The sequence below is a fragment of the Diadema antillarum genome, unplaced genomic scaffold (assembly GCF_040938485.1).
Source record: "Diadema antillarum isolate AM-2024a unplaced genomic scaffold, OU_Dant_1.0 seq00000562_RagTag, whole genome shotgun sequence".
NCBI lineage: Eukaryota > Metazoa > Echinodermata > Echinoidea > Diadematoida > Diadematidae > Diadema > Diadema antillarum.
In genome coordinates this window covers 1514460-1535747 of record NW_027271501.1, presented here as the reverse complement: position 1 = coordinate 1535747, position 21288 = coordinate 1514460, and the positions used below count along the sequence as shown (strand labels likewise).

At 38.8% G+C, this 21288-nt stretch overlaps 1 protein-coding gene across 4 annotated transcripts in view; it reads left to right on the top strand.

Moving 5' to 3' along the window:
* The window catches only part of LOC139735050 (lissencephaly-1 homolog), a 50538-nt gene extending 35996 nt beyond the window's left edge, over positions 1-14542 (top strand). For 2 of the 4 annotated variants that reach the window (XM_071645830.1, XM_071645828.1), the window contains 3 exons: positions 2292-2387; positions 8193-8349; positions 9585-14542. In XM_071645830.1, the coding sequence (XP_071501931.1) occupies positions 2292-2387; positions 8193-8349; positions 9585-9658 (327 nt within the window). In that variant the 3' untranslated portion in view covers positions 9659-14542. Of the gene's footprint in view, positions 1-2288; positions 2388-8192; positions 8350-9584 lie in introns of all 4 variants that reach the window. The other 2 variants (XM_071645829.1, XM_071645827.1) reach the window with 1 other exon arrangement.
* The last annotated feature ends 6746 nt before the right edge of the window (positions 14543-21288 follow it).

Sequence of the window (21288 nt, the reverse complement as noted above, 5' to 3'; positions counted from 1 at the left end):
GAAAACGTATGCAAATTTTTGATGAGGTCCAAATGCATGAAGAATTTAGCCAGCAGCTTATGACCCTGCCATTAGCTGACCATGAGACTATGATCTTTTTTAATATCAACCATAGGGTCTGTGTCGGAGTGCTTTAAATATAAATATAAACAAAACCGAAGAAAAACCTTTTATGCCATCCTTGGTGATTGGATCATTGATATACTACATATGTGGTTAGTTTTTGCTTTGTTTTTATCATTATGAATTTCATGAGTCAACAGATGTCGCCACCCCGAACACAAATGCCCAGTGTGTCGTCTTGGGAAATCTGTAAATTGTTCTCCCTAAGAGGGCTAATGCTCATTTTTTCATTCCAATACTGTGGTTCTTGGTCGCAAATTCAGCCACGTACAAAATTGCCTTGAATATAAGTCCAAATTTGTGGAATATTATACTCATGAAATACATGGGGTGTACAGTAGTTGCTCATGAGCAATATTTTTCCTTTCACATAGTGGCAGTATGACATTGTAAGAGTAGATGTGCGATGACTCAGTATATTGCAGGGATGTAACATATGCTGAATAAATAGAAGGTGTTTTGACTTACTTGGCGTCCATTTCATGAAGTCATCACATAAAAGTCTTTACATGAAATTCACAATGGCTATGAGAGACTTTCAAAGAGAATAAAAATCCCATTTCGTAAAGTCTCTCATATGAGCAAAATGTCTCTCATAAGACTGTCATGGAATGGACTCCATCTTTTTTAAGAATGCATGAGTAATAACACAAATTCTGCATTTATTGTTAGGCCTTGTCTGGTAAAGAGTGCTGGCAGTTGCATCTTGGCGTATTTGAGCAACTACTGTACATGTACCATACCAACTATGTTGGTAACAAACTGCATTGTGGACTTGGTTTTTCACTTGTGCTTTGGTTCATATCAGTATCTAAGTATGATGGTATTAGAATTGTAGGAAAGAGTGGTGAATGTTGCCCTGTTTACCTACTGAATCCTTAAATGCGCGTGTGTGACTTGTGTAGATAGAAATGCATGTTTAGCATGTCAGTAATATGTGTAAGTACTACAGGTCACCTTTGCAGTGTGGTCCATGAGGCATGTTCACATGATGTAGCAACATGACAAAAATTTTATGCAATATGCTTATAAAAGGTGCAGGACATTCTGAATGCCATGCCAATAACTAACAACATGCAGAAAACAAGAAATTTGAAAAAAAAATTGTTCTAAAACCTACTGAAATCTGGATAGAAGATTTGTCAGCTCATTAAATGTGATCTAGTGTTCATCAGTAAGGCTAAAATAGCACCAGAGAGCATCTAGATCCCTAGAGTTTTCAGGGCCTGGACCCAGGACCAGGGGCACAAGTGGCTTCGCCTGCCCAGATTCATGCAAAATGTTAAGAGCTTTTTTCAATCATTTCTATCATTTCAAGTTTTGTGTCCATCCTGTTTTAGTGATTACCTAGACTGTAAATTTGTCCACATTGATGTTTGTGAAATGTATACTGGAAAGACCCCTGTAAAGGAACCAACAGTAGAAATTGTATTTGAGAAGGTGAAAGATTTGTTCTTAGCAGTTGCATAGAAAGTAGCTGCTGGGTGATGATAGCCACACAACTGTGTTGCTTTCAGCTGCTTGCTAAATCCAATCGAGCAATTCCTGTGCATTACCATGTGTAATGAATGTATCGCCGATGCATACTGTACCTGAAGATTTTGTCCTTCAGATGATTATCTTGGTCATATAGCACGGAGGTCTGCAACAAAGGATCACTACAACCCTCCCAATCTAACCCTGTGTGGCCCCTTGTTTTGATTCTGCATCACATTAATTGCTCCAGAACTCAAGACTATATTTGGACGAGTAAAAATGTTCTTGAAAACTTGTGTATATCACACTGCCGAATTGAATTCTAGATAGAATAGAATTATTCTCTGTAAATAGGGACATTCCTTGGTAATTAGAATTCTATGTGAATGAAACTGTTTAGGAAAATGGCTACATGTACATCCTTCGTGTTGTCCCGCTGCACAAGGAATTATGATACATGTGACAACAAACCTTTTGAATACCAGCTGTGACGTCAATGAAAATGATTGCCAGAAATTAAATGAGCCTGCAGTACAGGTATCTCCACCTCAACTCTGGAAAGAATATGCTCCGCACAATGCGCTTCACATTATACTGATGATGATGTATTGTTGGTGTTCATGAGCTGTGCTTTCAGCCCCCAAACCATTTTTCCTTACCGAGTGATCTCCTCTGTCTCTCTATTCCAGAAGAAGGGTGCCCGTGCCACCCCATTCCTGGTGTCTGGCTCGCGTGACAAGACCATCAAGATCTGGGACGTCAGTGCAGGAGGATGCATCATGACTTTGGTGAGCTCATTGTAGGGGTTCCTCCCCATAATTACCCTTAGCACCTTTGTTACATGCCATCTTCAGTGTATGAACACATCTATGCTCAGATTTATATGTGTGATTGATTGAAGCAGCACACATTCCCTTTGCAAAATACACACAAACAAACAAAACAAAACAAAACAAAACATAAAATGCAAAACTAGAAAACAAAACAAAGTGCAAAACTAGAAAATAAAACAACAAGAGACAAAGACAATCAAAACCCACTTTTTTAGTCTCTAAACCAGACTTGCCAGTGGATTTAAAGGGACTGTACAGTACTGGTTGAGACCTAATTTCAGGTTTCTAACATTTTTAGGTGAGATAATAAGAAATATCATACGAAACATGAAATAGCATCCAATTCTATGAGGAATTCAACACTTATTTGATAAAAATTGGTTTTGAAATGGCTGAGATATCCAAAAAAGAGCGATTCTAATAAAGTATGGGACCCACACTTTGTAACGATCGCTTTGTTTTACTTTGTTTTTGGATGTTTTAGTTATTCCAAACCCAATTTTCATCAAATAAACTTTGAAATGCTCTTAAAATGGTCTGCTCTGTGCTATATCATAAGTGTTTTCTGGTATCTTGTAAAAATTTAAAAGCCCAAATTCTCATCTCAACCAATACTGTACTATCCCTTTAAATAATAAGAAATTAGAAATAGAGGTATACTAGAGGTAGAGATGTAGAAATGGAAAAAGTAGATGCTTTACAAGATGAAATCTAAAAAACAAAATGAAGGCAAACAACACATGGAGATGTGCAGAGCTATGCAGACACCTTTATGGGCCTCCCTTTCTCCCTCCCCACTCCCCTTTCCCAAAATGATGATGAAAAGAAAGAGGACGACATGGGATCGTCTTAAAATGCACCTGCCCTAGCAGAGTAATACGATCCAAAATGCTCTTGAATCAGAGGGCTGTAATTTGAGAGGTGTTGTCATCAGAAATGCCGAATCCAGTATGCGTAGGTGTGCATGTTTAAGAGGAATTCAGGAGCTCTGCCAAATAAAAGTATGCTAATACCTCCTGAGCGCTGTTTTCACTTATACAGTAATTCATCTTTCCTTCTTTTTTTAAAAAGTAAGATATTGATATCTTGGTAATCTCACTTCCGTGGTTAGTAATATGGAGCTACAGCTTACAGATTTCTGGCTCAGTCCTTTGTGTAGTAACTATGTGTTTGCAATATAAGAGTGAGATTTACGTTGAAAGAGATAGAGATTAAAAGATGCAGAGAGATTGAGACATAGCGAGAGGTGGATGGAAAGAGAAAGAAAGAGAAACAGAAAGACAAGAGAGGGAGAGATGAAGAGGGAGATACAGACAGATGGACATACAGGCCCGAATTCACGAAGGTGGTACAAATGAAACTATGATTTAAACCGTGGACAAAAACCATGGAGCGCCAAGTGTCGCACGGAATATTTCGTTACGAAAGTGGTCATTTCATCGACAAAATGACCGTTTCGTTAACGAAATTATCATTTCATGGACGAAATGTTCATTTAGTTACAAAATGTTGTAATTTCGTTACAAAATAATCATTTCACCGACAAAATGACTGATTTCGTAACGAAATATTCCGTGCGACACTTGGCGCTCCATGGTTTTTGTCCATGGTTTAAACCATGGTTTCATTTGTACCACCTTCGTGAATTCGGGCCACAAAGACAGAGTGTCAAAGTGTCACAAATTAAAAAAAAAAGAGAAATACATAAATAATATGGCCACACTTAGCCCCAAAGCACATCTTGATCTGTCCATGCATATTTCATAGGCACCATTTTGTAATCACCACCATACCCCTACACTGCATACTGCACCACGTCATTAGCAAACTCACAAGCGTTCTCATCCATCAGCTAGAATATTTAAACAGTAACAAAGTTCATGATATTTTCTGCCTTTTTAGAGGAGTTTTTTTGTGTGTGTAGTATACAGTGTGATGCCATCGTGTAAGTCAAGATACCTCCATATCTTGGCAGACTAGTTGAGTACTGCACTCCTGCCAAACATATGGTAGATGAAGTAGATTGAAGTTAAAGGGACATTCTAGATGATTTATATGATTTCACATCATGAAGTACACAAATCGATAGTGTCATATGTCTAGATTACTTGTGGAACGTATTGTGGTCTGTAAGCTGATAGACCATTACTCTGAAAAACCCAAAACACAATACACTGAACAAGGATGATGACATAGAAGGCTGACATGTTCCAGTGATGTAGTGATCATGTAATTCCATTACAATACCACTTGCTTTAACAAGTTCACCTCTGTATAATTCATGCATGCTTTTTCTTTTGTTCTGCTCCATTTAGCACATTCACACATCTTATGTGAAGCTGCAGCATGTATGTCATCATGCTTGTTCATTGTGATTAGTTATGAATTTTGAAAACATTCTTATGAATTCCTCTTTTCAATTACTATGATTTTTGCAATTCTGTACCCAGCATAACCAATTTATAGATCTTCAAATGCAAAAGTCTAAAAATTATCTGTAGGTTTCCTTGAATGTTATTATTTCCTCATATTTCTTGGGTTCCATGTACAGGTTTAGCATCACATTGTAGAGACTGTGTGATCAGGGTTAGTTTGTGTGCGCTCCGTAGGCTACATTTCTTGACGGATTTTGTGCAATTTGGTATGTCTACTATGATATACACGTAATCTACAAGTTGAAAGATTTTGGATTTTTCCGCTTTACGTGTTCCGTCTTTAATAGGGTCAAAGGTCATGTTGTTGATGGATGGTTTTTGTGCACTCTATAGGCTACATTTTTTGACAGATATTTGTTCAAATTTGGTACGAAGCTCTACCATGATATAATCTACAAGTCTATTGATTTTAGAAATGCTGCCCCCAGTGTTCCGTCTTTTATAGGGAAAAAAAATAATACACTTTTTACGATGCAATGCCCGACGCAGAACATTGTTTGAGCAACTGTGTGACTGAGGCATTAGCGGCTATCCTGTAGCCACTCTGCATGTAGGTGACATATCTTCAGATAGTACAAATGTACAATGTAGTAGTACTTTTTAAATTTTGTATACAGTACAGGTGCATTATACTCTAATCTGTTTTGTGAAGCTGCGCCTAGTCTTCACAATATTCACCTTCATGTTTGAAGAAGGGGAGGGGATCTTTGTCCCTCGCTCAAACGTGAGGATGAAGCAGAAGGTGCTGCTAGTGCCAGGGGATACAATCACATTGCGCGGCAGTGGACATTTCTAGTTGTACATAGGTGTAAAAGTTCTAGGACCTTATCCACTACCAATAAGGACAAAAAGTTCACTGACTTAATTTCACTAGCATATCATATTACCAGAAACACTGTACATGTACCTGTACAATTGTACGTATTCCAATCAAACAAATATATTTTCATTTGCAAGGAGTCATGTAAAAGGTCATTGCCCCCCCTTTTTTTTGCAAGCCCCAGCAGAATGTTTTGAGTGTGGAATATTTTCAGCAGCTGAAAGTGTGAATTCTACTGCCTACCTGTTAGACTGAAAATAAAGGCAGAATATACAATGTATGCAGGTTTCCTCCTCGTAAATGAACAAGTACTGAAGGCACGATTTATAGACCTGAAAGCTGCAATATACGTATGATATGTATGTGAAAACAGTCCTTGTAAATATGGTCTTAATACATGTTACTCATATTTGTATTCACTGTTGGAATAATACAAGTGGAACAAAGTCTGAATAATTCTCGCTATCGCCAATGACGTAAAAAGTACCCGGATGTGGCTTTCTCGTCAAGATTTAGTTCACTTGGTAGCAAGGGCACTTCCGGCGCGGGGCATAATTTGCACAACGCTAGCGTGCGCGTACGTGTACCTTACCTATAGCGCAGCGCCGACCACGGATACTAGTACAGTAGGCCGCTGTACTGCCCGAGCCAGTGAGTGGCCAGGCCTGTCATGCATACTCGTACAATGTAGTCCCCGCCGCCGGCGGCCGGCCTTTCTTGCTAGCATGCACCACTCACTGCACGCAGCGCATAAGCTAACACATACCGGTACGGCGTACATCACAGATCAGTCATCTCTGCATACGCTGAAAATATGCTGGAAAATATTCACCCACCTGGATATACAGTATATCGTCATGGAATGCCCATCTTTTTTCTTTATTTGTTCTCTGTCGAAATGTCGCGAACACAATCGGGAACGAACAGTGATCTCGAACTTATCCTGTCTCCAAAGCAATTTCTTCCAAGTAAGTACACGTACGTACAATGTACGTAGGCACTGTACTAGGTCTAGTACCTAGTGCCACTACCACTACTAGTAAGTCGCGCGTGCACGTACTGCGCTGTGGAGTCACCCGCAAACTTCACCCACGCTGCCACGTCACATCTCGCATGCCAGTAAGGGTCCTATTTCTGCAGATTTTTTTCATTTATTGTCGTGCGAACAACACATGGCAGCTTCGCAGCAACAACCAATAGTTGTAGTAACAGCAATTTCTTAAGAATGGAGAAATTTCAAATCATATTAAAGCTGTAATTCAAGTCGAGAAAACCGGAAGTACACGTAGAATACAGTCGGTTGTGTGTGTAAATCGCATTAGTCACGTATCACGCGCGTACGAACAGAAGTGATTTTGCTACCGGACTATCCCATAATGCACCGTAAATGACGCTTAAATCAACATCCGGGTACTTTTTACGTCATTGGCGATAGCGAGAATTGTTTTGTACTTTTTACTGTTGACCTGTTACATTACACAAATTCTGCATATTACAGATGCGGTTAGTGAGAATTTTCCACCCCATAGTAACTTAAGTAGTCAGAAACACACAAGGGGAAGCAGAGTGTGTTTTGAACTGTTCTTAAGCTACAAAGGGTGGATACTTTTAGTAGCACCTAAACAAGTAATGTGCATCATTTGTTTTATGAAATAGTCACATGATTTAAATTCCATGATAGCCATTTTCACAAGATTTCCAGGCCAGCACTAGCTCCAAGCTTTATAACACGAAATACACACAGAAACAATATGCAGTGCATTTGTAGTACACAGGCAGTGCAGCAGAGCAAAGGCGAGTGGTCGATAGTATTGGTCATTAGTACACCAACGACCACTGAAAACTAAACTTAGGCCTTCAGGCAAAAATTAAAACTGGTCACATTATAGCTCTTGGCCCATATTAGATCAGGATCTATATGGCCAATTTTTGATGTATGTTAAGTACTGTAAAGAAAAAGTCATTTTTTTAGAAAGTGTGCCATTGTGAGGTATTGTTCTAATTATAAGCTTGGTACACTGATATCACATTGCCTCTTGGTGTGAGAGTGAAATAACTTTGCAAGTGTGTACATGATCTCCTTCTTGTGATAGACTGAAATAAAAATGAAAATGATGTAGCTTTTTAGGAGACTGATATCCGACCACTCATGTGCAATGTACATTGTAGTGACTGTATGTGAAGCATTAAAGATATACAGTTTATTGGCATTTTCTATCTGATAGCCACTTATCGTAAGTGCTGCCTAAACAGTGGCTACTATGTGTAGAAACAATCGAGTTTCATTTTATCCATTCTTTGCTAAGCCGGTAGTTAGCGGAGGGAAATACCAAACTTGCAAGTTCATTTACAATGGTACGTGCTTTATTCAGAAATTATTCACATGCCCAACGCTGTCAACAAATCACCACACGAATATGGTTATTTGAGGGTGAAGTTCCTCTTTTTAACGCCTTTGCAGAAATCGATCATTTACTTTTTCTTGTTCTTCTTTAATAATTGTAGACTGGCCACGACAACTGGGTAAGGGGTGCCCTGTTCCATCCAGGAGGGAAATACATCATCAGCGTAGCTGACGACAAGACGCTACGAGTCTGGGACTATAAGAACAAGCGATGTATGAAGACCCTCGAAGCCCATCAACACTTTGCCACATCGCTAGGTGAGCATGCGCCACCATATGTCTTGTCTCTGTGATCCTTTCATTCTGACTCATAGTCAAGGTCCTCTTGATCGCTGACTTTCTTTCTTTCTTTCTTTTTTTTTTTGAGGGGGTGGGGGTGGTTTGGTATTTAGATTTGTAATATGCAATATAGTGAATATCTTTATTCTGCCATACTCTCTTGATAATGGATTGATATTTTTTCATCAAATAGATCACTTTTCAATATGCAGCTCAGATCTTAAAACCTTCTAAAATCTCATAGTGGGTGGATACATTACCCCCCGTCCTTACCCCACCCGTGGGGCCACAACAGAGTACCGAAGTGATGATGTCACAGTCTTGTCTTAAAGCTTAGCGCTGGTTCCAAGCGAGATATCCTTACACAAGACCTCAGGCAGTGGGTTGGAGCCAGGTACAAGCATGATTAGCAACAATAATGTTCGCAGATATTCGAGCTATTTGTGGTTGTTTTGGAGAACATGTTTCCATGGCAATGAATGGCTATGACATCACACTTTGTACTAAATAGCCCGGCTGTCCCAGGATATACTGCAGCCCTCCTGTACCCAATGTGCAACACCCGTCCTGCTTTCAGGCAAAAATTGCTCCTGTTGCTGACTTCAGACATTAGTAGCCCCTGCAATCCAGGGATTGTTCAGACACCCTTCTCATATCACACCTCATCTTCACATTTAGTGATTCTCAAAAAACCTCTGTCCAACAGTCTCTTTATACTGTAATTTAAGCTAGCGTGAGAGAAGCAAGTTGTATAAATGCCAAGTTTCAATTACGTGATACGAAAGGGAATAAAAGTGCCACAAAAGGAGATAGGAAATGACAAGAAACCGTAGACTTTGTGAAGAAAGTTAACTGTGCGTTGTTTTGGGATTTTTCTTTCTTTCAGTTCAGCATCATAATGCATGAAAGGAATATTTCATCGTAGCGATCAGGTTTGTGTGGTATTGCAAAAGCCTTCACAGGAGAAGAATCAGAAGTTGTGCAGGATTGGACCTAGAGTGGACCATTTTGTGTTTAAAAGTTTCCAAGAGGCACAACTTTCTAAAAGTGAAGCTGTAAAGTGATGCATGCCCATAATCCCCCCCCCCCTTCTTTTTTACACTTTTAAATACCAGGCACTTTGGTTTGTTGGAACCTCAAGATTTGCTGAGTAAGATTGGTCTGAGTTTTATTTATTGAAAGCACGTCCAATCCTTCTTGCCAATCCCTTACAGATTTCCACCGGTCAGCTCCATTCGTGATAACGGGCAGCGTGGACCTGACCATCAAGGTATGGGAGTGCCGTTGATGGCAGCCGGCCGGCAGACCATTCTCCCACCTCGTTTTGTCTCACATCGCTATTTAAGAGAAACCAGCCAACCAAGACACGCAATCCTTCCCTCTTCATCTCCTGTGAGGTGTCTTCGCCAGCAACGGAGCCAGCGGAGCAGCGAAAACTTATCCTGCAAACATCCACGCAGCCGCCGCCTGCATCTCTGCACATAACTGGTACTACCTTTTGATGCGGACTAAAAGATAAAGAAGAAATATGCATTTCTGTCCTCGGTTCATATCGTCAACTTTGACGAAGGAGAGTACATACGTCACTCCGATGCTTTTTGCATTCATGAGTGGTATATCTATCGTTTTCTTTAGTCACAATTTGCCAGTACCAGTACAAAGGGTGACTCCTTCACAGAGAACTAACTTTTGAACAAATTACGCGAGTACTACAGTTATGTGTCGGTTGACGCAGTTTTCCCCCGGTGACAATGAGGAAGGGGAGAATTCTCGGCTTTTTCAGGCAGGCGTGGACAGGAGGTGAACAGTGGGAGGGTGCTTTTGTTTCTGTAGGGGCATGCAGTTTAATTTATGTTGCAATACAGCTTTTCAGGAAGATCTGGTGAACACGGAGAAGTCAGGGAGAGTCGTTTTGCTGTCCGTTTTTTGCCGTCTCTCCATTTTTTGTCTTTTGTTTTGGTCTTATTTTGAGCTGGATTTGCCACGGAAATGAGGTTGCGCCTCTGGACCCGTTGGGATGGGTGGAATGTTGTGAGCAACGCAAGATCTTGGAGGTTGATAATGTTACGTTTTTGACTCCGTATCATCATGATTATTGTTATTGTTGCCATTGGTATTGATCAGGCAATGTCTATGATTATTAAGCTCATATATATCTTTGATACAGCTGCACTCAACTGGTATTGAAATTATTTTTTGCTTCATTTGTATATTCCCATTCAATTATGAGTCATATGCATGTCACAAAGAGCATTTCTTCGTTTCGATTACGATCGTAGAGTGTAATATGAGCACATTTTCTCATTGACACACGAGTCCGAGAACCTAGAATACTTTTGATGTGATCAGTCAAAACTAGAGCAGTCTGTGTTATGGTGATAGTCACACAGATTAGCAGGCTTCTGAAGAAAACTTAAACATGCTCAATTTAAACTGTATAGCTCTGGATTGGCATATAATGCATTGTATTGATTCTACACATATGGTTTACGGTACCAATTGTAATATAAAAGCAGCTCAGTCATGTGTGGTTCTTGATTGGGCTTTCATGCCCGTGAATTGAGCACTATGAAGAGATTAAGAATATAATTGTGTGTTTCGTGTTTCGTAACTGTCGTGCCAGTTCAAGCATTAATCATCGGTGGTACCGAATGAATGAATGAATGAATAAATGAATACATACAAGCAAGTCGTATATGTCTACTCAATCCACCACATGATCTAGGATGAATTGTAATATATCGGAGAGAACTGGTAGGTTAATATGAAGACATGGCTGTTCTCTGATGTTAAGGATCTATCTTCAATGTTTATGCAGTGTCAGATTTTCTCGCGTCACCCGCCCCCCTTGTAAAATACACACATAGATGCTCTCAATGTGTTGGAAGTCAGTCTCTCCGTGTTGCCGGTCCTATGTGAACGCTAGGTGTATACTGAATATACATATATATATATATCTATACAAAGACCTATATATACGTTACATATAAAGTGGTGAGTAGGACATTAGCTTACTATGATGGCAACACTTGTACACCTTGCTTCATGGTTAGTCGTTGTCATGAATGTGTGTGGCCACCGTGGATGTATTTACAGCCGGCTAGTTTCCCCACCCTCTCTGCGAGGGCTCGCTCAGTTTGGTGAAAAACACCATGCCAGTCACTCTCATGATGTGTGTGTTATGTAAGCTAAGTTAATGCTAGGGAGAAGTAACTCATTTCCAAATAGTAAATCATTTTGTGTACTGGGTATCCTAGGGTGAGTGTGCGCCTGTAAGCAAAACAAACATTAATATGTAGCTCTATGTCGCGTGCTGGTAAATTAAACAAAAATGAAAACTTGAAAAAAAAAAGTTATCTCTAGCACTCATTTGTGTGTGGAACTATTTACATCATGAACATATAAAGCAGTGCAAGATATATTTTTTTCCTCCTTTTCCCCGACGCACTATTGAAAATGTACAAAGGCTCATAGATGTCTGAACTTGTTACATGGCTTTGTTGTTAGAACTCAGTGTCAGCTGACAAATGCACAAATATATAACAGAGGAAATAGATAGTGTTGCACATCCATGCTTTTCTGCACTAATGCTACTAGTGGTAGGCATATGTGATAGGAAAGAAGGCCAGGCTTCGAAGGTTTAGGGGCTTAACTGTGATGTTACGAAAAAATAGATCTAGATAGAGTAGTCACTTGTACTAACCAGATGCTCTTTTGTGATTCTTAGAGTACAAGCATCTCAGCAAGCGTGGGGGCTTGTGCTGCGGGCCTGGTCTGTTAATAACGTAGTGAGCCAGTGTGAGTTAGTTTGTCCAGTTGAGTCCCGCATGGACCTAATGCTGCTGGGACATACGGAACGCGGTGCTGGGGAAAAAAAAATGATGGATGCTGCCTAGATCTCTTTTTGTGCTCACTCAACGTAGTGTGAACATCGTTGATTTAACGTGGCATATAAAAGCCATTCTTACCGCAATTCGGAGGAATTCTAGTTGCCAGCACCGCATCCAGCTATACTTTCGCTCAGAGTTTCCCTATGTGTCTACTAACCCTGTCGCCTTTGCCTGCTCTCATTTCTCCCCCCGCGATGCACGCACCGAGCATTTTATCATCTGTTCGAGACGTTGTCTTGTGTGTGAGACACCCCGACTTAAAGCTGCCTTACACAGTGTTAAATCATACGTTGCCTTGCTTGTCTCAGTTGCTCAGCGTCCTGGCAGACTGATGCGAAAGCCGTCGGCAGGTGTGCATTCACTAGAGCTGAACAAGACTTTGTCCTGCTTTAGGGAATTTGCCGCATTTTGCACTCATGATTTCCTTGTCCCTTGGAGCCTTTTATTTTCAAATTTTCCTCGTTGATTTATGTGTGTCTTCAAAATTATCTACATCTTTCTACTTTTTGTGCAGTTTCTTCTCTATCTCCTTCCATCGTCTGTCTGTCCGATCTACCCAATGTAACCTATTGCTTATGTAATCATGTCAGCGATCAACAGTACTCCGTGTTTAAGTTTTATAATTTAATCTGAGCTTTTTTTGTTCAAACCTGCTTGTTATATTTGTTAATGCACCCCCTGTTTGAAATCAGATCGGACATTTTCTGCAAAATTGTGTTTTCGTGTAAAGACGAAAAGAGTTGTGTAAAAAGAAAAGCGAATTGAAACATTATTTTTCATACAAAATAAGATTATAGAGATCATTTCATGTGTTGAGTAATGATGACGGGTGTGGCTTTTTTTGTTTTTGTTTAACATTATGCAAGAATCGGTCTTATTGGACGAAAGGGTTATAGCATTGGTTTCATGCTTTCTTCGATGCGTACGTGCGCTCACCTTCGTTGGCATCTTTTGATCTTGTGCTATCTTTCATTTCCAGAGTCTGTTACAGTAGCATTGGAATTCTTGTGACGTGAGGTGTAATCAATGTAATATGATATATGTATGTAGGTCAATGTCAGATTGGAAATGAATTTGGTAGGTAAACTTAAGGGGATGTATCTAGGGGAGTTTGCAATCTGTACGATAGACAATTGCTATGTATGAAAAAAAAAATTACTTCAAAAATGCAAGATTTGTAAATGCTGATTCCCTGTTTTGTAAATGTGTCAAAATTTAGCTGATTTTGAATTCATGTAAATGCATTAGATATTTTTATGTATTTTCTCCACCTGTTGGGGAAAGAATGGATAAAAAAAAGGGGTCTACAGTAAAATGATTTATGCTGAAAGGCCAGTATGCAAATTTATTCGAAATCGTTATCAATCTGCTGTAGTGGTTTGTACAATAGGTGGTTATTGCACGTGCCCAAGTCAAATTGGTGCATAGCATGACTCCTGGCCAATGATATGATGCATGATGTTAGCTCTGTATGACTCACAGTAAGTAGCTGGAAAGGTATCGGTAGTCAATTCCCTTAACCTGCTCCCTACCCCTGACCCACCCCCCCTCAAAAAAACAAAAACAAAAACAAAACAAAACAAAACAAAAAACAATTAGATAATGATAAGGCAAGTTTTTTGATTGGTAAGTATGCAACCACTAGTCATTGGTGTCCTTTAGTTTCAGCTATGAATTGAACCAACTGGCAATGACTTGCAATGTGTTAATATGAGGAGGTACATGTACCAGCAGACTGTTTCATCCGACTGTAGAGGGCCTTTGTCAGTGGTGTCGTTGCTATGGGAACCTCTCATCCTTAACTGCTGAAGATGATGTGATGCACAGAGAGGATTAGTGGTGGGAGTTTCCAGTGTAACTTTGTGGTATGCCACACAGATAGGGCTCCTCAAATGTTACCCCACAACCTGACTCTCTTTTTAGACAAGTACAACTCAGTGCACATTTCCCGTTACCCACATCTTGGTATTGTATAGAATTCATCACGTTTGCAGAGTCAATATTACTCCAAACGATTTATAATACATCATACAATGTTCTCATATCCTTGCTGTGGAATGGGCAATTGCCCCAAGAGGGCGCACTGTGAAATACTGTAAAAGTGGACATTTTCGCGGTGTTGAAATTTTTGTGCATTTCGCGCAACCAGAAACTAGCGCGAAAATAAAAGGGCACGAATGTTTTTGCTTGCCATATGCTCCAATAGTTACTGTCGTCATTCCGCGGAATTAAAAACATGCAAAACTCTTCGTAACCGACCAAGCGCGAAAAAAATTAGTCGCGCGAAAATATCCACGTTTACAGTAGACAGAGCACCGGATGAATGAATTGTACCATGTGTATTTAAGCTTTAATGGTGTGTCGGCAGTAGACACACTTTCCACACAGATGTACATACTTCTACAAGACATTTTTTTAAATTTATTTACTTATTTTATTTTATTTATTTTTTTTTTTTGCCTTGTAGATTAAAGTAGTAGGATGAAGTAGAAAACTGCATGCACACACACAGAGAAGCGAGCACGGAAACTCATCAAATGTTGTGTTAGCTGTGAAGTCATACAGTGGGAAGCTGCTGGATATGATACTCTCAGAATAGTGAGTGAAGGATGAGAAATCTTGTGAGACTGATGAAGTGTGCTAGGAGTTATTAGAGTGAAAGTAATTCAGATATTTAAGCCAGGTATGGTGTATTTTTAGAAGATCAGAATTAATCATCTCACCAGTGGAGCGGCATACAAAATGAAGCCATTTGTAATGACTGTAGTATGTTAGGGTGCGTTCAGTTTCACACTTTAAAGCATGCTGCACCGTGCTAGACTGTTTGCCGTAAAGTGTGTGACACAGAGGACCGCCTGGCATCGTTGTCTAATGCGTGCCATCATCAAACTTAATGTAAGTTTGAAGGATATCATGTACAAAGGAATAATTGTATTCAAATTGTGTAACACAACAATGTTTACATAAATTACTGTCTATCCGAAAATTTGATCAGTTTGTTGAAAATTTGTGCCATTTTCAAATTCAGAAGTTCCTGTCGAATGAGTCAGTTTAAAAAAAAATCAAGCTGCAAGAATACTTCTCATTGGATTGTTAACGGGAGATATTGACACAGAAACAAATATAGGAATTTTTCACCAATCAGATTTCATGAGCAATGAACAAATTCTTTCATACCTACAGTAGGTTCATGAAAAGTACAGTTGAATGCCTACGTAGTTCATGACTATAAAAATCTAAATTGATGAAGACTCTCCTATCAGTTGAGTGTAGCAAATTTTGATTATTCGAAGGAATTCAACATACATGCCAAGTTCCCCTCTGTGTGAAATGGGCCAGGAGGGTACGTCAAAAGGCGTGTTTCAAATGGAGACTGAACACTACTTAAAATGGGTCTTGGTGGCACACTACAGCATGATGCTACATGGTGCAGCATGGTTTGTGTCAATTGAAACTGAACGCACCAATATATGTTTCACTTCAGCTTTATATATAATGGGTATGGGTTGCACAGTTAACTACATATGTTCCATAGGGACAACCTCGTTATAGAATGCCGTATTTAGCTCGAGCTAAACAATTATGACTTTCATAGTGTATACCAAAAAGTATGCTTTTTCTGGATAAATCCTGACACATTTTGCTATGTCACAGTTTTTCAGAAGTACAAAAGTGACATGGAATACATTTTGTGGAACTGTTGAGAAGAATTCTGCTAGTTATGGTGATTGTCATTTTTAATAAAATGTGTTGTAATTAGCTAAAATTATCAAGAATATTTTAGTATTTTGATCATTAAAAGTGTTAAGAGGCACACATGGTGTGCACACCAGTCAAACTGGTTACCAACTTAATTATTGCAACACACCAAATCTGACAGAAATTTGACATTTCCATAATTAGACCAAGTAATGCAAATGTACATTTTTGATATCTAGAGAAATGGATAATAATGAATTGATGAAATAATTTTGTGCGCAAGCGAAGTTTAGCTCACAAATGTGATGGGAGAGAGTTAAACTGCTAAAGTTAAATGTAAACAGCCATTTTTTTTTTCTTTAAACAGCACTGCTGGTTAGCATATAAATGTATGTGGAGTAAAGGCAAATTTAAAGGTAGCCGTCATAGTTCAGTTAGATCTGACGCCAGCTTTGTGTGGTGCAACATTCGAATGAGATGCCCAAATCATGATCCGTTTCCAAAATGATTGAAAAAAAAAAAAAAAAAAAAAAAAGCTAAATTGATTGAAAATGGTAGGGTAGAGATTGGCAAGTAAATTGAGATTATGGGTACATTAGAGTATTCTTACGAGCCGCGTCTTGAGTCCTTGTAGGAGAAGTGGATTTGAGGTATTTGTCATTTCTTTTCAAATGGATATTATCTGTAGTTTGCTATATTTATGTGAGAGAGACTGCGACGCAATGAGCACATGTAGTGAAAAATAATTCAGTGTTTGAATTTTTCAAATAGGGAATGCGAGAAAAGAAATTTAAACAAAAGAAAGTATCATACTTGTATCTATCCATTGACCTAAACTGGCTTGTATGTGGAGCATTAACGCGATTAGAAGTGTTAACTATTCATGTCTTTGTCTGTGTAAATATCTTAAAGAGTCACAAAGATGTCCTGTTAAATGAATCAATTGGCCTGTGTTATGCTTCATTATTAAAAACAAAGTGATATGCTGTGTAACACTTACAACAGTGGCAGTGTCTACTTCTTCTGTCCCAAATATGTAATACTATGTAGTACTGTAAAAGTGGAAATGTTTGCATGGAGAATTGTTTTGCTTCAGCCGTGTTGATTAATTTTGTATGTTTCTAACTTTGTGGAATCATATTATAAAACAGGGTTACATCTAACAAGCAAAATAATTGTGTGTTTTTATATTCGCGCTAGTTTCACGTTGCGCAAAAATTTCCACTTTTGCTGTATGTGTCGTACAAATCTACCGTGCCAGTGAGCTCACCGTGAGTGTTTGTGTGTATATGGCAAAATACAACTACTGTGGAATAATGTGACCCTGTTGACCACACTTAAAAAGGGTAATATACCCCAAATTCATTATGCAGATTCCATGAATACAGAAATATTAGCAGGGCACATCAGTGAATTTTGAGGAGTTTTGGATTAGTTGTTCACAAGTTAAAGGTAGTTTTAGTTTAATCTATATGTAGTCATTGTTAGATAAGAAGATCTGCTAGTTTGTGATGTTATAGCATTGCAACGATATTTTATAGAAAATAAGAGATTCACGCATATTGTCATTCGTAAGTAATGAAAGAGCTCCTGGCTTACCTTCTGCAGAAGGCAAAGGAAATAATATGACTTGTAACATAGTGTCTGTAACAAGCAAAGAGAATATGCATTTCGTCGTTTGGGAACGATAAGGGCGTTAGGTTGCCACTAAGGCCAGTGTTTGTGGCACTCGGCTGACGATTTTTCATTAAAAAAATATATAATAATAAAATTCACCGCAAATGCCGAAATACGTGGAATTGAATTATGCGGCGTGACCCTAGATCCACCCTTTGACCCAATACCTAAGATTGTTTTTGTTTTGTTTTTTCCTCATTTAGGGATATCCTTGGTTGCCAAAACTTTCCAGTGGTAGATAACTTGCCCCATTATATTAGAAAACGAAACAACCCAGCATCTTTCCCATTAAAAAAAACACAAAAAACATAAAAAAACAAAACAAAAACAAACACAAAAAAAAAACCACGAAAAAACAAACAAACAAGAACCCTACAGAATCAGTAAGAAAACTCGCTTCCAGACGAGCAGATTTGAGAAAGCCAGCTCTGAAAAAGAAGCAATCAGAGTACAGGAGATTGCACTTTTGAATGATGTAGTAAAATCTTAAATTCCACAGTTCCAGTTGTAAAACTGGGCATGCTTTCAAAGATTCTACAAGTTCAACATTTGAGCAGGATGCAACACATCAAAAGTGTCACTATTAATCAAATATTTATTTTTTTAGACCAATAACCTTATTTAGCAGTTTCCTGAATTTTAACATCTCTGACTTTAACATGTTTGTATGCTGATGGGTGAAATTATTGACTGACCTACAGTTGGAGACCAAATATTATACCAATGAGGGACATAATATAAATTCCCCTTCTACAAATAGAAACATCAGAAATCACATAAGTAGAGAAATGCACAAGCACACGGCAAATTTATGTGGAGGCCTTCACAATCAAATTTATTGCAAACCATTTCAATAAACTTCAACGATTCTGATAATTCTATACACGTAAAATATCCATTTAAATTCATAGACCATCTGAGCTACACTTGCCTCTTACTGTCAAAGGACGAATAATCAACTCTTGGTTGATCGGCTAAATTGGCAACAAAATGCAAATTAGATTCAACACACTTAGCACTTATGAGGCAGTACAAATCAGTCCAACAACTCCATATCAAAATTATGCTATTTTCAATAATTTCTCCTATTTGGTTTGATTAGACTTGAAGTAAAGTTTGTAAACAGATAATATTCCATTGATAAGAGAGTACAGTATTTTACTTCTTAATATCATTTTGTGCTGGGACTCGCAAAAGCACAGGACAAAATTATCTGCTTCATTTGGAAGGTACAGATATGTACTATGGGAAGGGTACATACAATAGACAATTCACCTCTAGTCATACATATACACTCCACAATATTTCCAACAATTTCAAATTCCACCTTCTGAAAAAAATTAACCGAACATTTGTCCGCAAATACAAGACGAACTTGTCCTCTGTCAATTCTAGACGTTAACCGATGTCTATGCCTTGTACGATGTAAGAACATTACACCTCTCAATCTGGAGTAGTGTTAGTTTTTTTTTTTTTTGGCCCTCTCATGGGACAAGACAACATGGGCATTTCATTGTGAACACTCCCTGGCAGTTCTTGATTTTTTTAATTCTAATTCCTAGTTTGGTCCCTAACATTCCATCACTCTAATGTCCCTTTCATGTATCAGCAAGCTTTCCACAAATGCCACGCGATCAATTCTTTACAGGAAAAACAAATGTTGAATAATCCAACTAGAAAAGCACTCGGAGAGCACAGACCTCCGCCAAGCCAGCAACTCATTTCACTCTTACACGCATGCAATTTCCCAAAACAGAAGCATTGTTTACGTCATTGCACGGCACCTTGCCCGAGCAGAGTGTAAACCTCCAGTACGCACAACTTGAACCCTAAGTTTGTTGACCATATATGCCAAAAGATGAAAAATCCTACAAAATCCATAAATATTCCTGTATCACTACTGTGTCAATATCGACTTTTTACACAAGTTTCATTTTAATCTGTACACAACTTTCTTTCACAGACAAACCAACGCTGATGATCACTTAACCTCCTCCTTCCTTGGCAGAGGTAATGGGGAGCTTTAGATTTTCGTGACGGGGACGTTCAGAGGAAAAAAAAAACTGTTCTGAGCATACGCAAAAACGTGCATCAAGTCGATCTATTCTTAGCTTGCGTCGTCTAAGTTTTTCACTACGTGTTCTGGGCTATTTTTATGTCCGCTCAATTCACGACGTAGAGAGCTACTTGATGCACCGATCATACGGGGGCGCCATTTTATTTTTTTATATGTTGCGTCCCAGTGTAATCTAAAGCGACTTTTCAGCACGACGCAGGGGAGAGGAGAACGCCCAGCTCAAGCGTCCGCGCTGCAAATCTAAAGCTCCCTAGTAATCTGTCTTGATAGAGGAAAAGGAGCAGATGGGCAGACTAGAGCCCCTAATAAGGGGTTTGGGAATACAAAAGACAACTTATTCACTCCTGGTGATAATAACAACATTGTGCATCCCTGCAGAGTGGGAGAATTACTATAGCCACGAGCAAACAAAACAAAACAAAACAAAGTGAGCCAAAACAGAAGCTAAAACTCAAAGAAGTGATCTGAATCCACCCTCCCCTGGACATCTGTGTATGGGATAATGTACAGTGAATGTGCAAATTGTAAGTGAGATCTGTTGCACTGAAGTAATAGCTCAGTGATTTCATTACGAAGTACTGTATGACGCCATATATATTTTATTACCATATCATTTAAGGTTTTTATTTTCACAATTTTCACAATTTTCACAAATTTCGGGAGTAGGGTGCTATTCATATATTTGACAGTATATTCAAAACTATGAACTCTGATCTTGACATGAATGCAACGTGCCACGCATACATGTCACCATTCACTACTGTACTCCATGATCACAAATATAACCACTTGCGAGAAATAGTTGAGAAGTCCATATCCATGGCTCGACACTAACTTTTTTGTTTGGTGGCCCGATGGGGCCACCAAAATCCTAAATTTCAAATTTTTGGTGGCCCGAGAGAAAAATTTGGTGTCCCGAAAAAACAATAAAAAACATTAAAAGTCCCTTTTTTTTAATGAGTCACATATTTAAGTTTTATGATAGTACGAATTAGAAGTTGGACATATCTACTCATAAATAAACTTCAACAAACTTGCAACACTCACTCTCAGCCACTCATTTAGTCCTTTTCATCCATTCTTTAAACAAATTTAACTGTTAATTTCCGGCGCAAAAAGTTACGAATCTATATTGACATACTTTTCAAAAAAATTTGGTGGCCCGAGATGGGCCACCAAATTTGCCCTTTTGTGAAATTTGGTGGCCCGACTTTCATTTTTGGTGGCCCCGGGCCACCGGGCCACCGTTAGTGTCGAGCCCTGCCATATCGTAAAAAAATTGAACATGCTAAATATATGGAATACACAGTAATTAGATGTGGAAGGAAAAGAGGAAAGGCCCATAGACTTCACCTCTTCTATCCATGTCACTGACATCTCCATCAGACAAGTGAGAAATAGCTGAATTAATCTTTCCTTTCCAGTGAAGACTAATCCCCCAAAATAAGGCCTTGGGCTTGTATAGATGTTGGCAGAGTTTGGACAAGATTCACCATGTCTTTGTGATTACTTGCAAGATTTCTTTCACTTTTCAGTAGTTGTTGAACTCATTGAACACAACTGTTGGCAGATCGA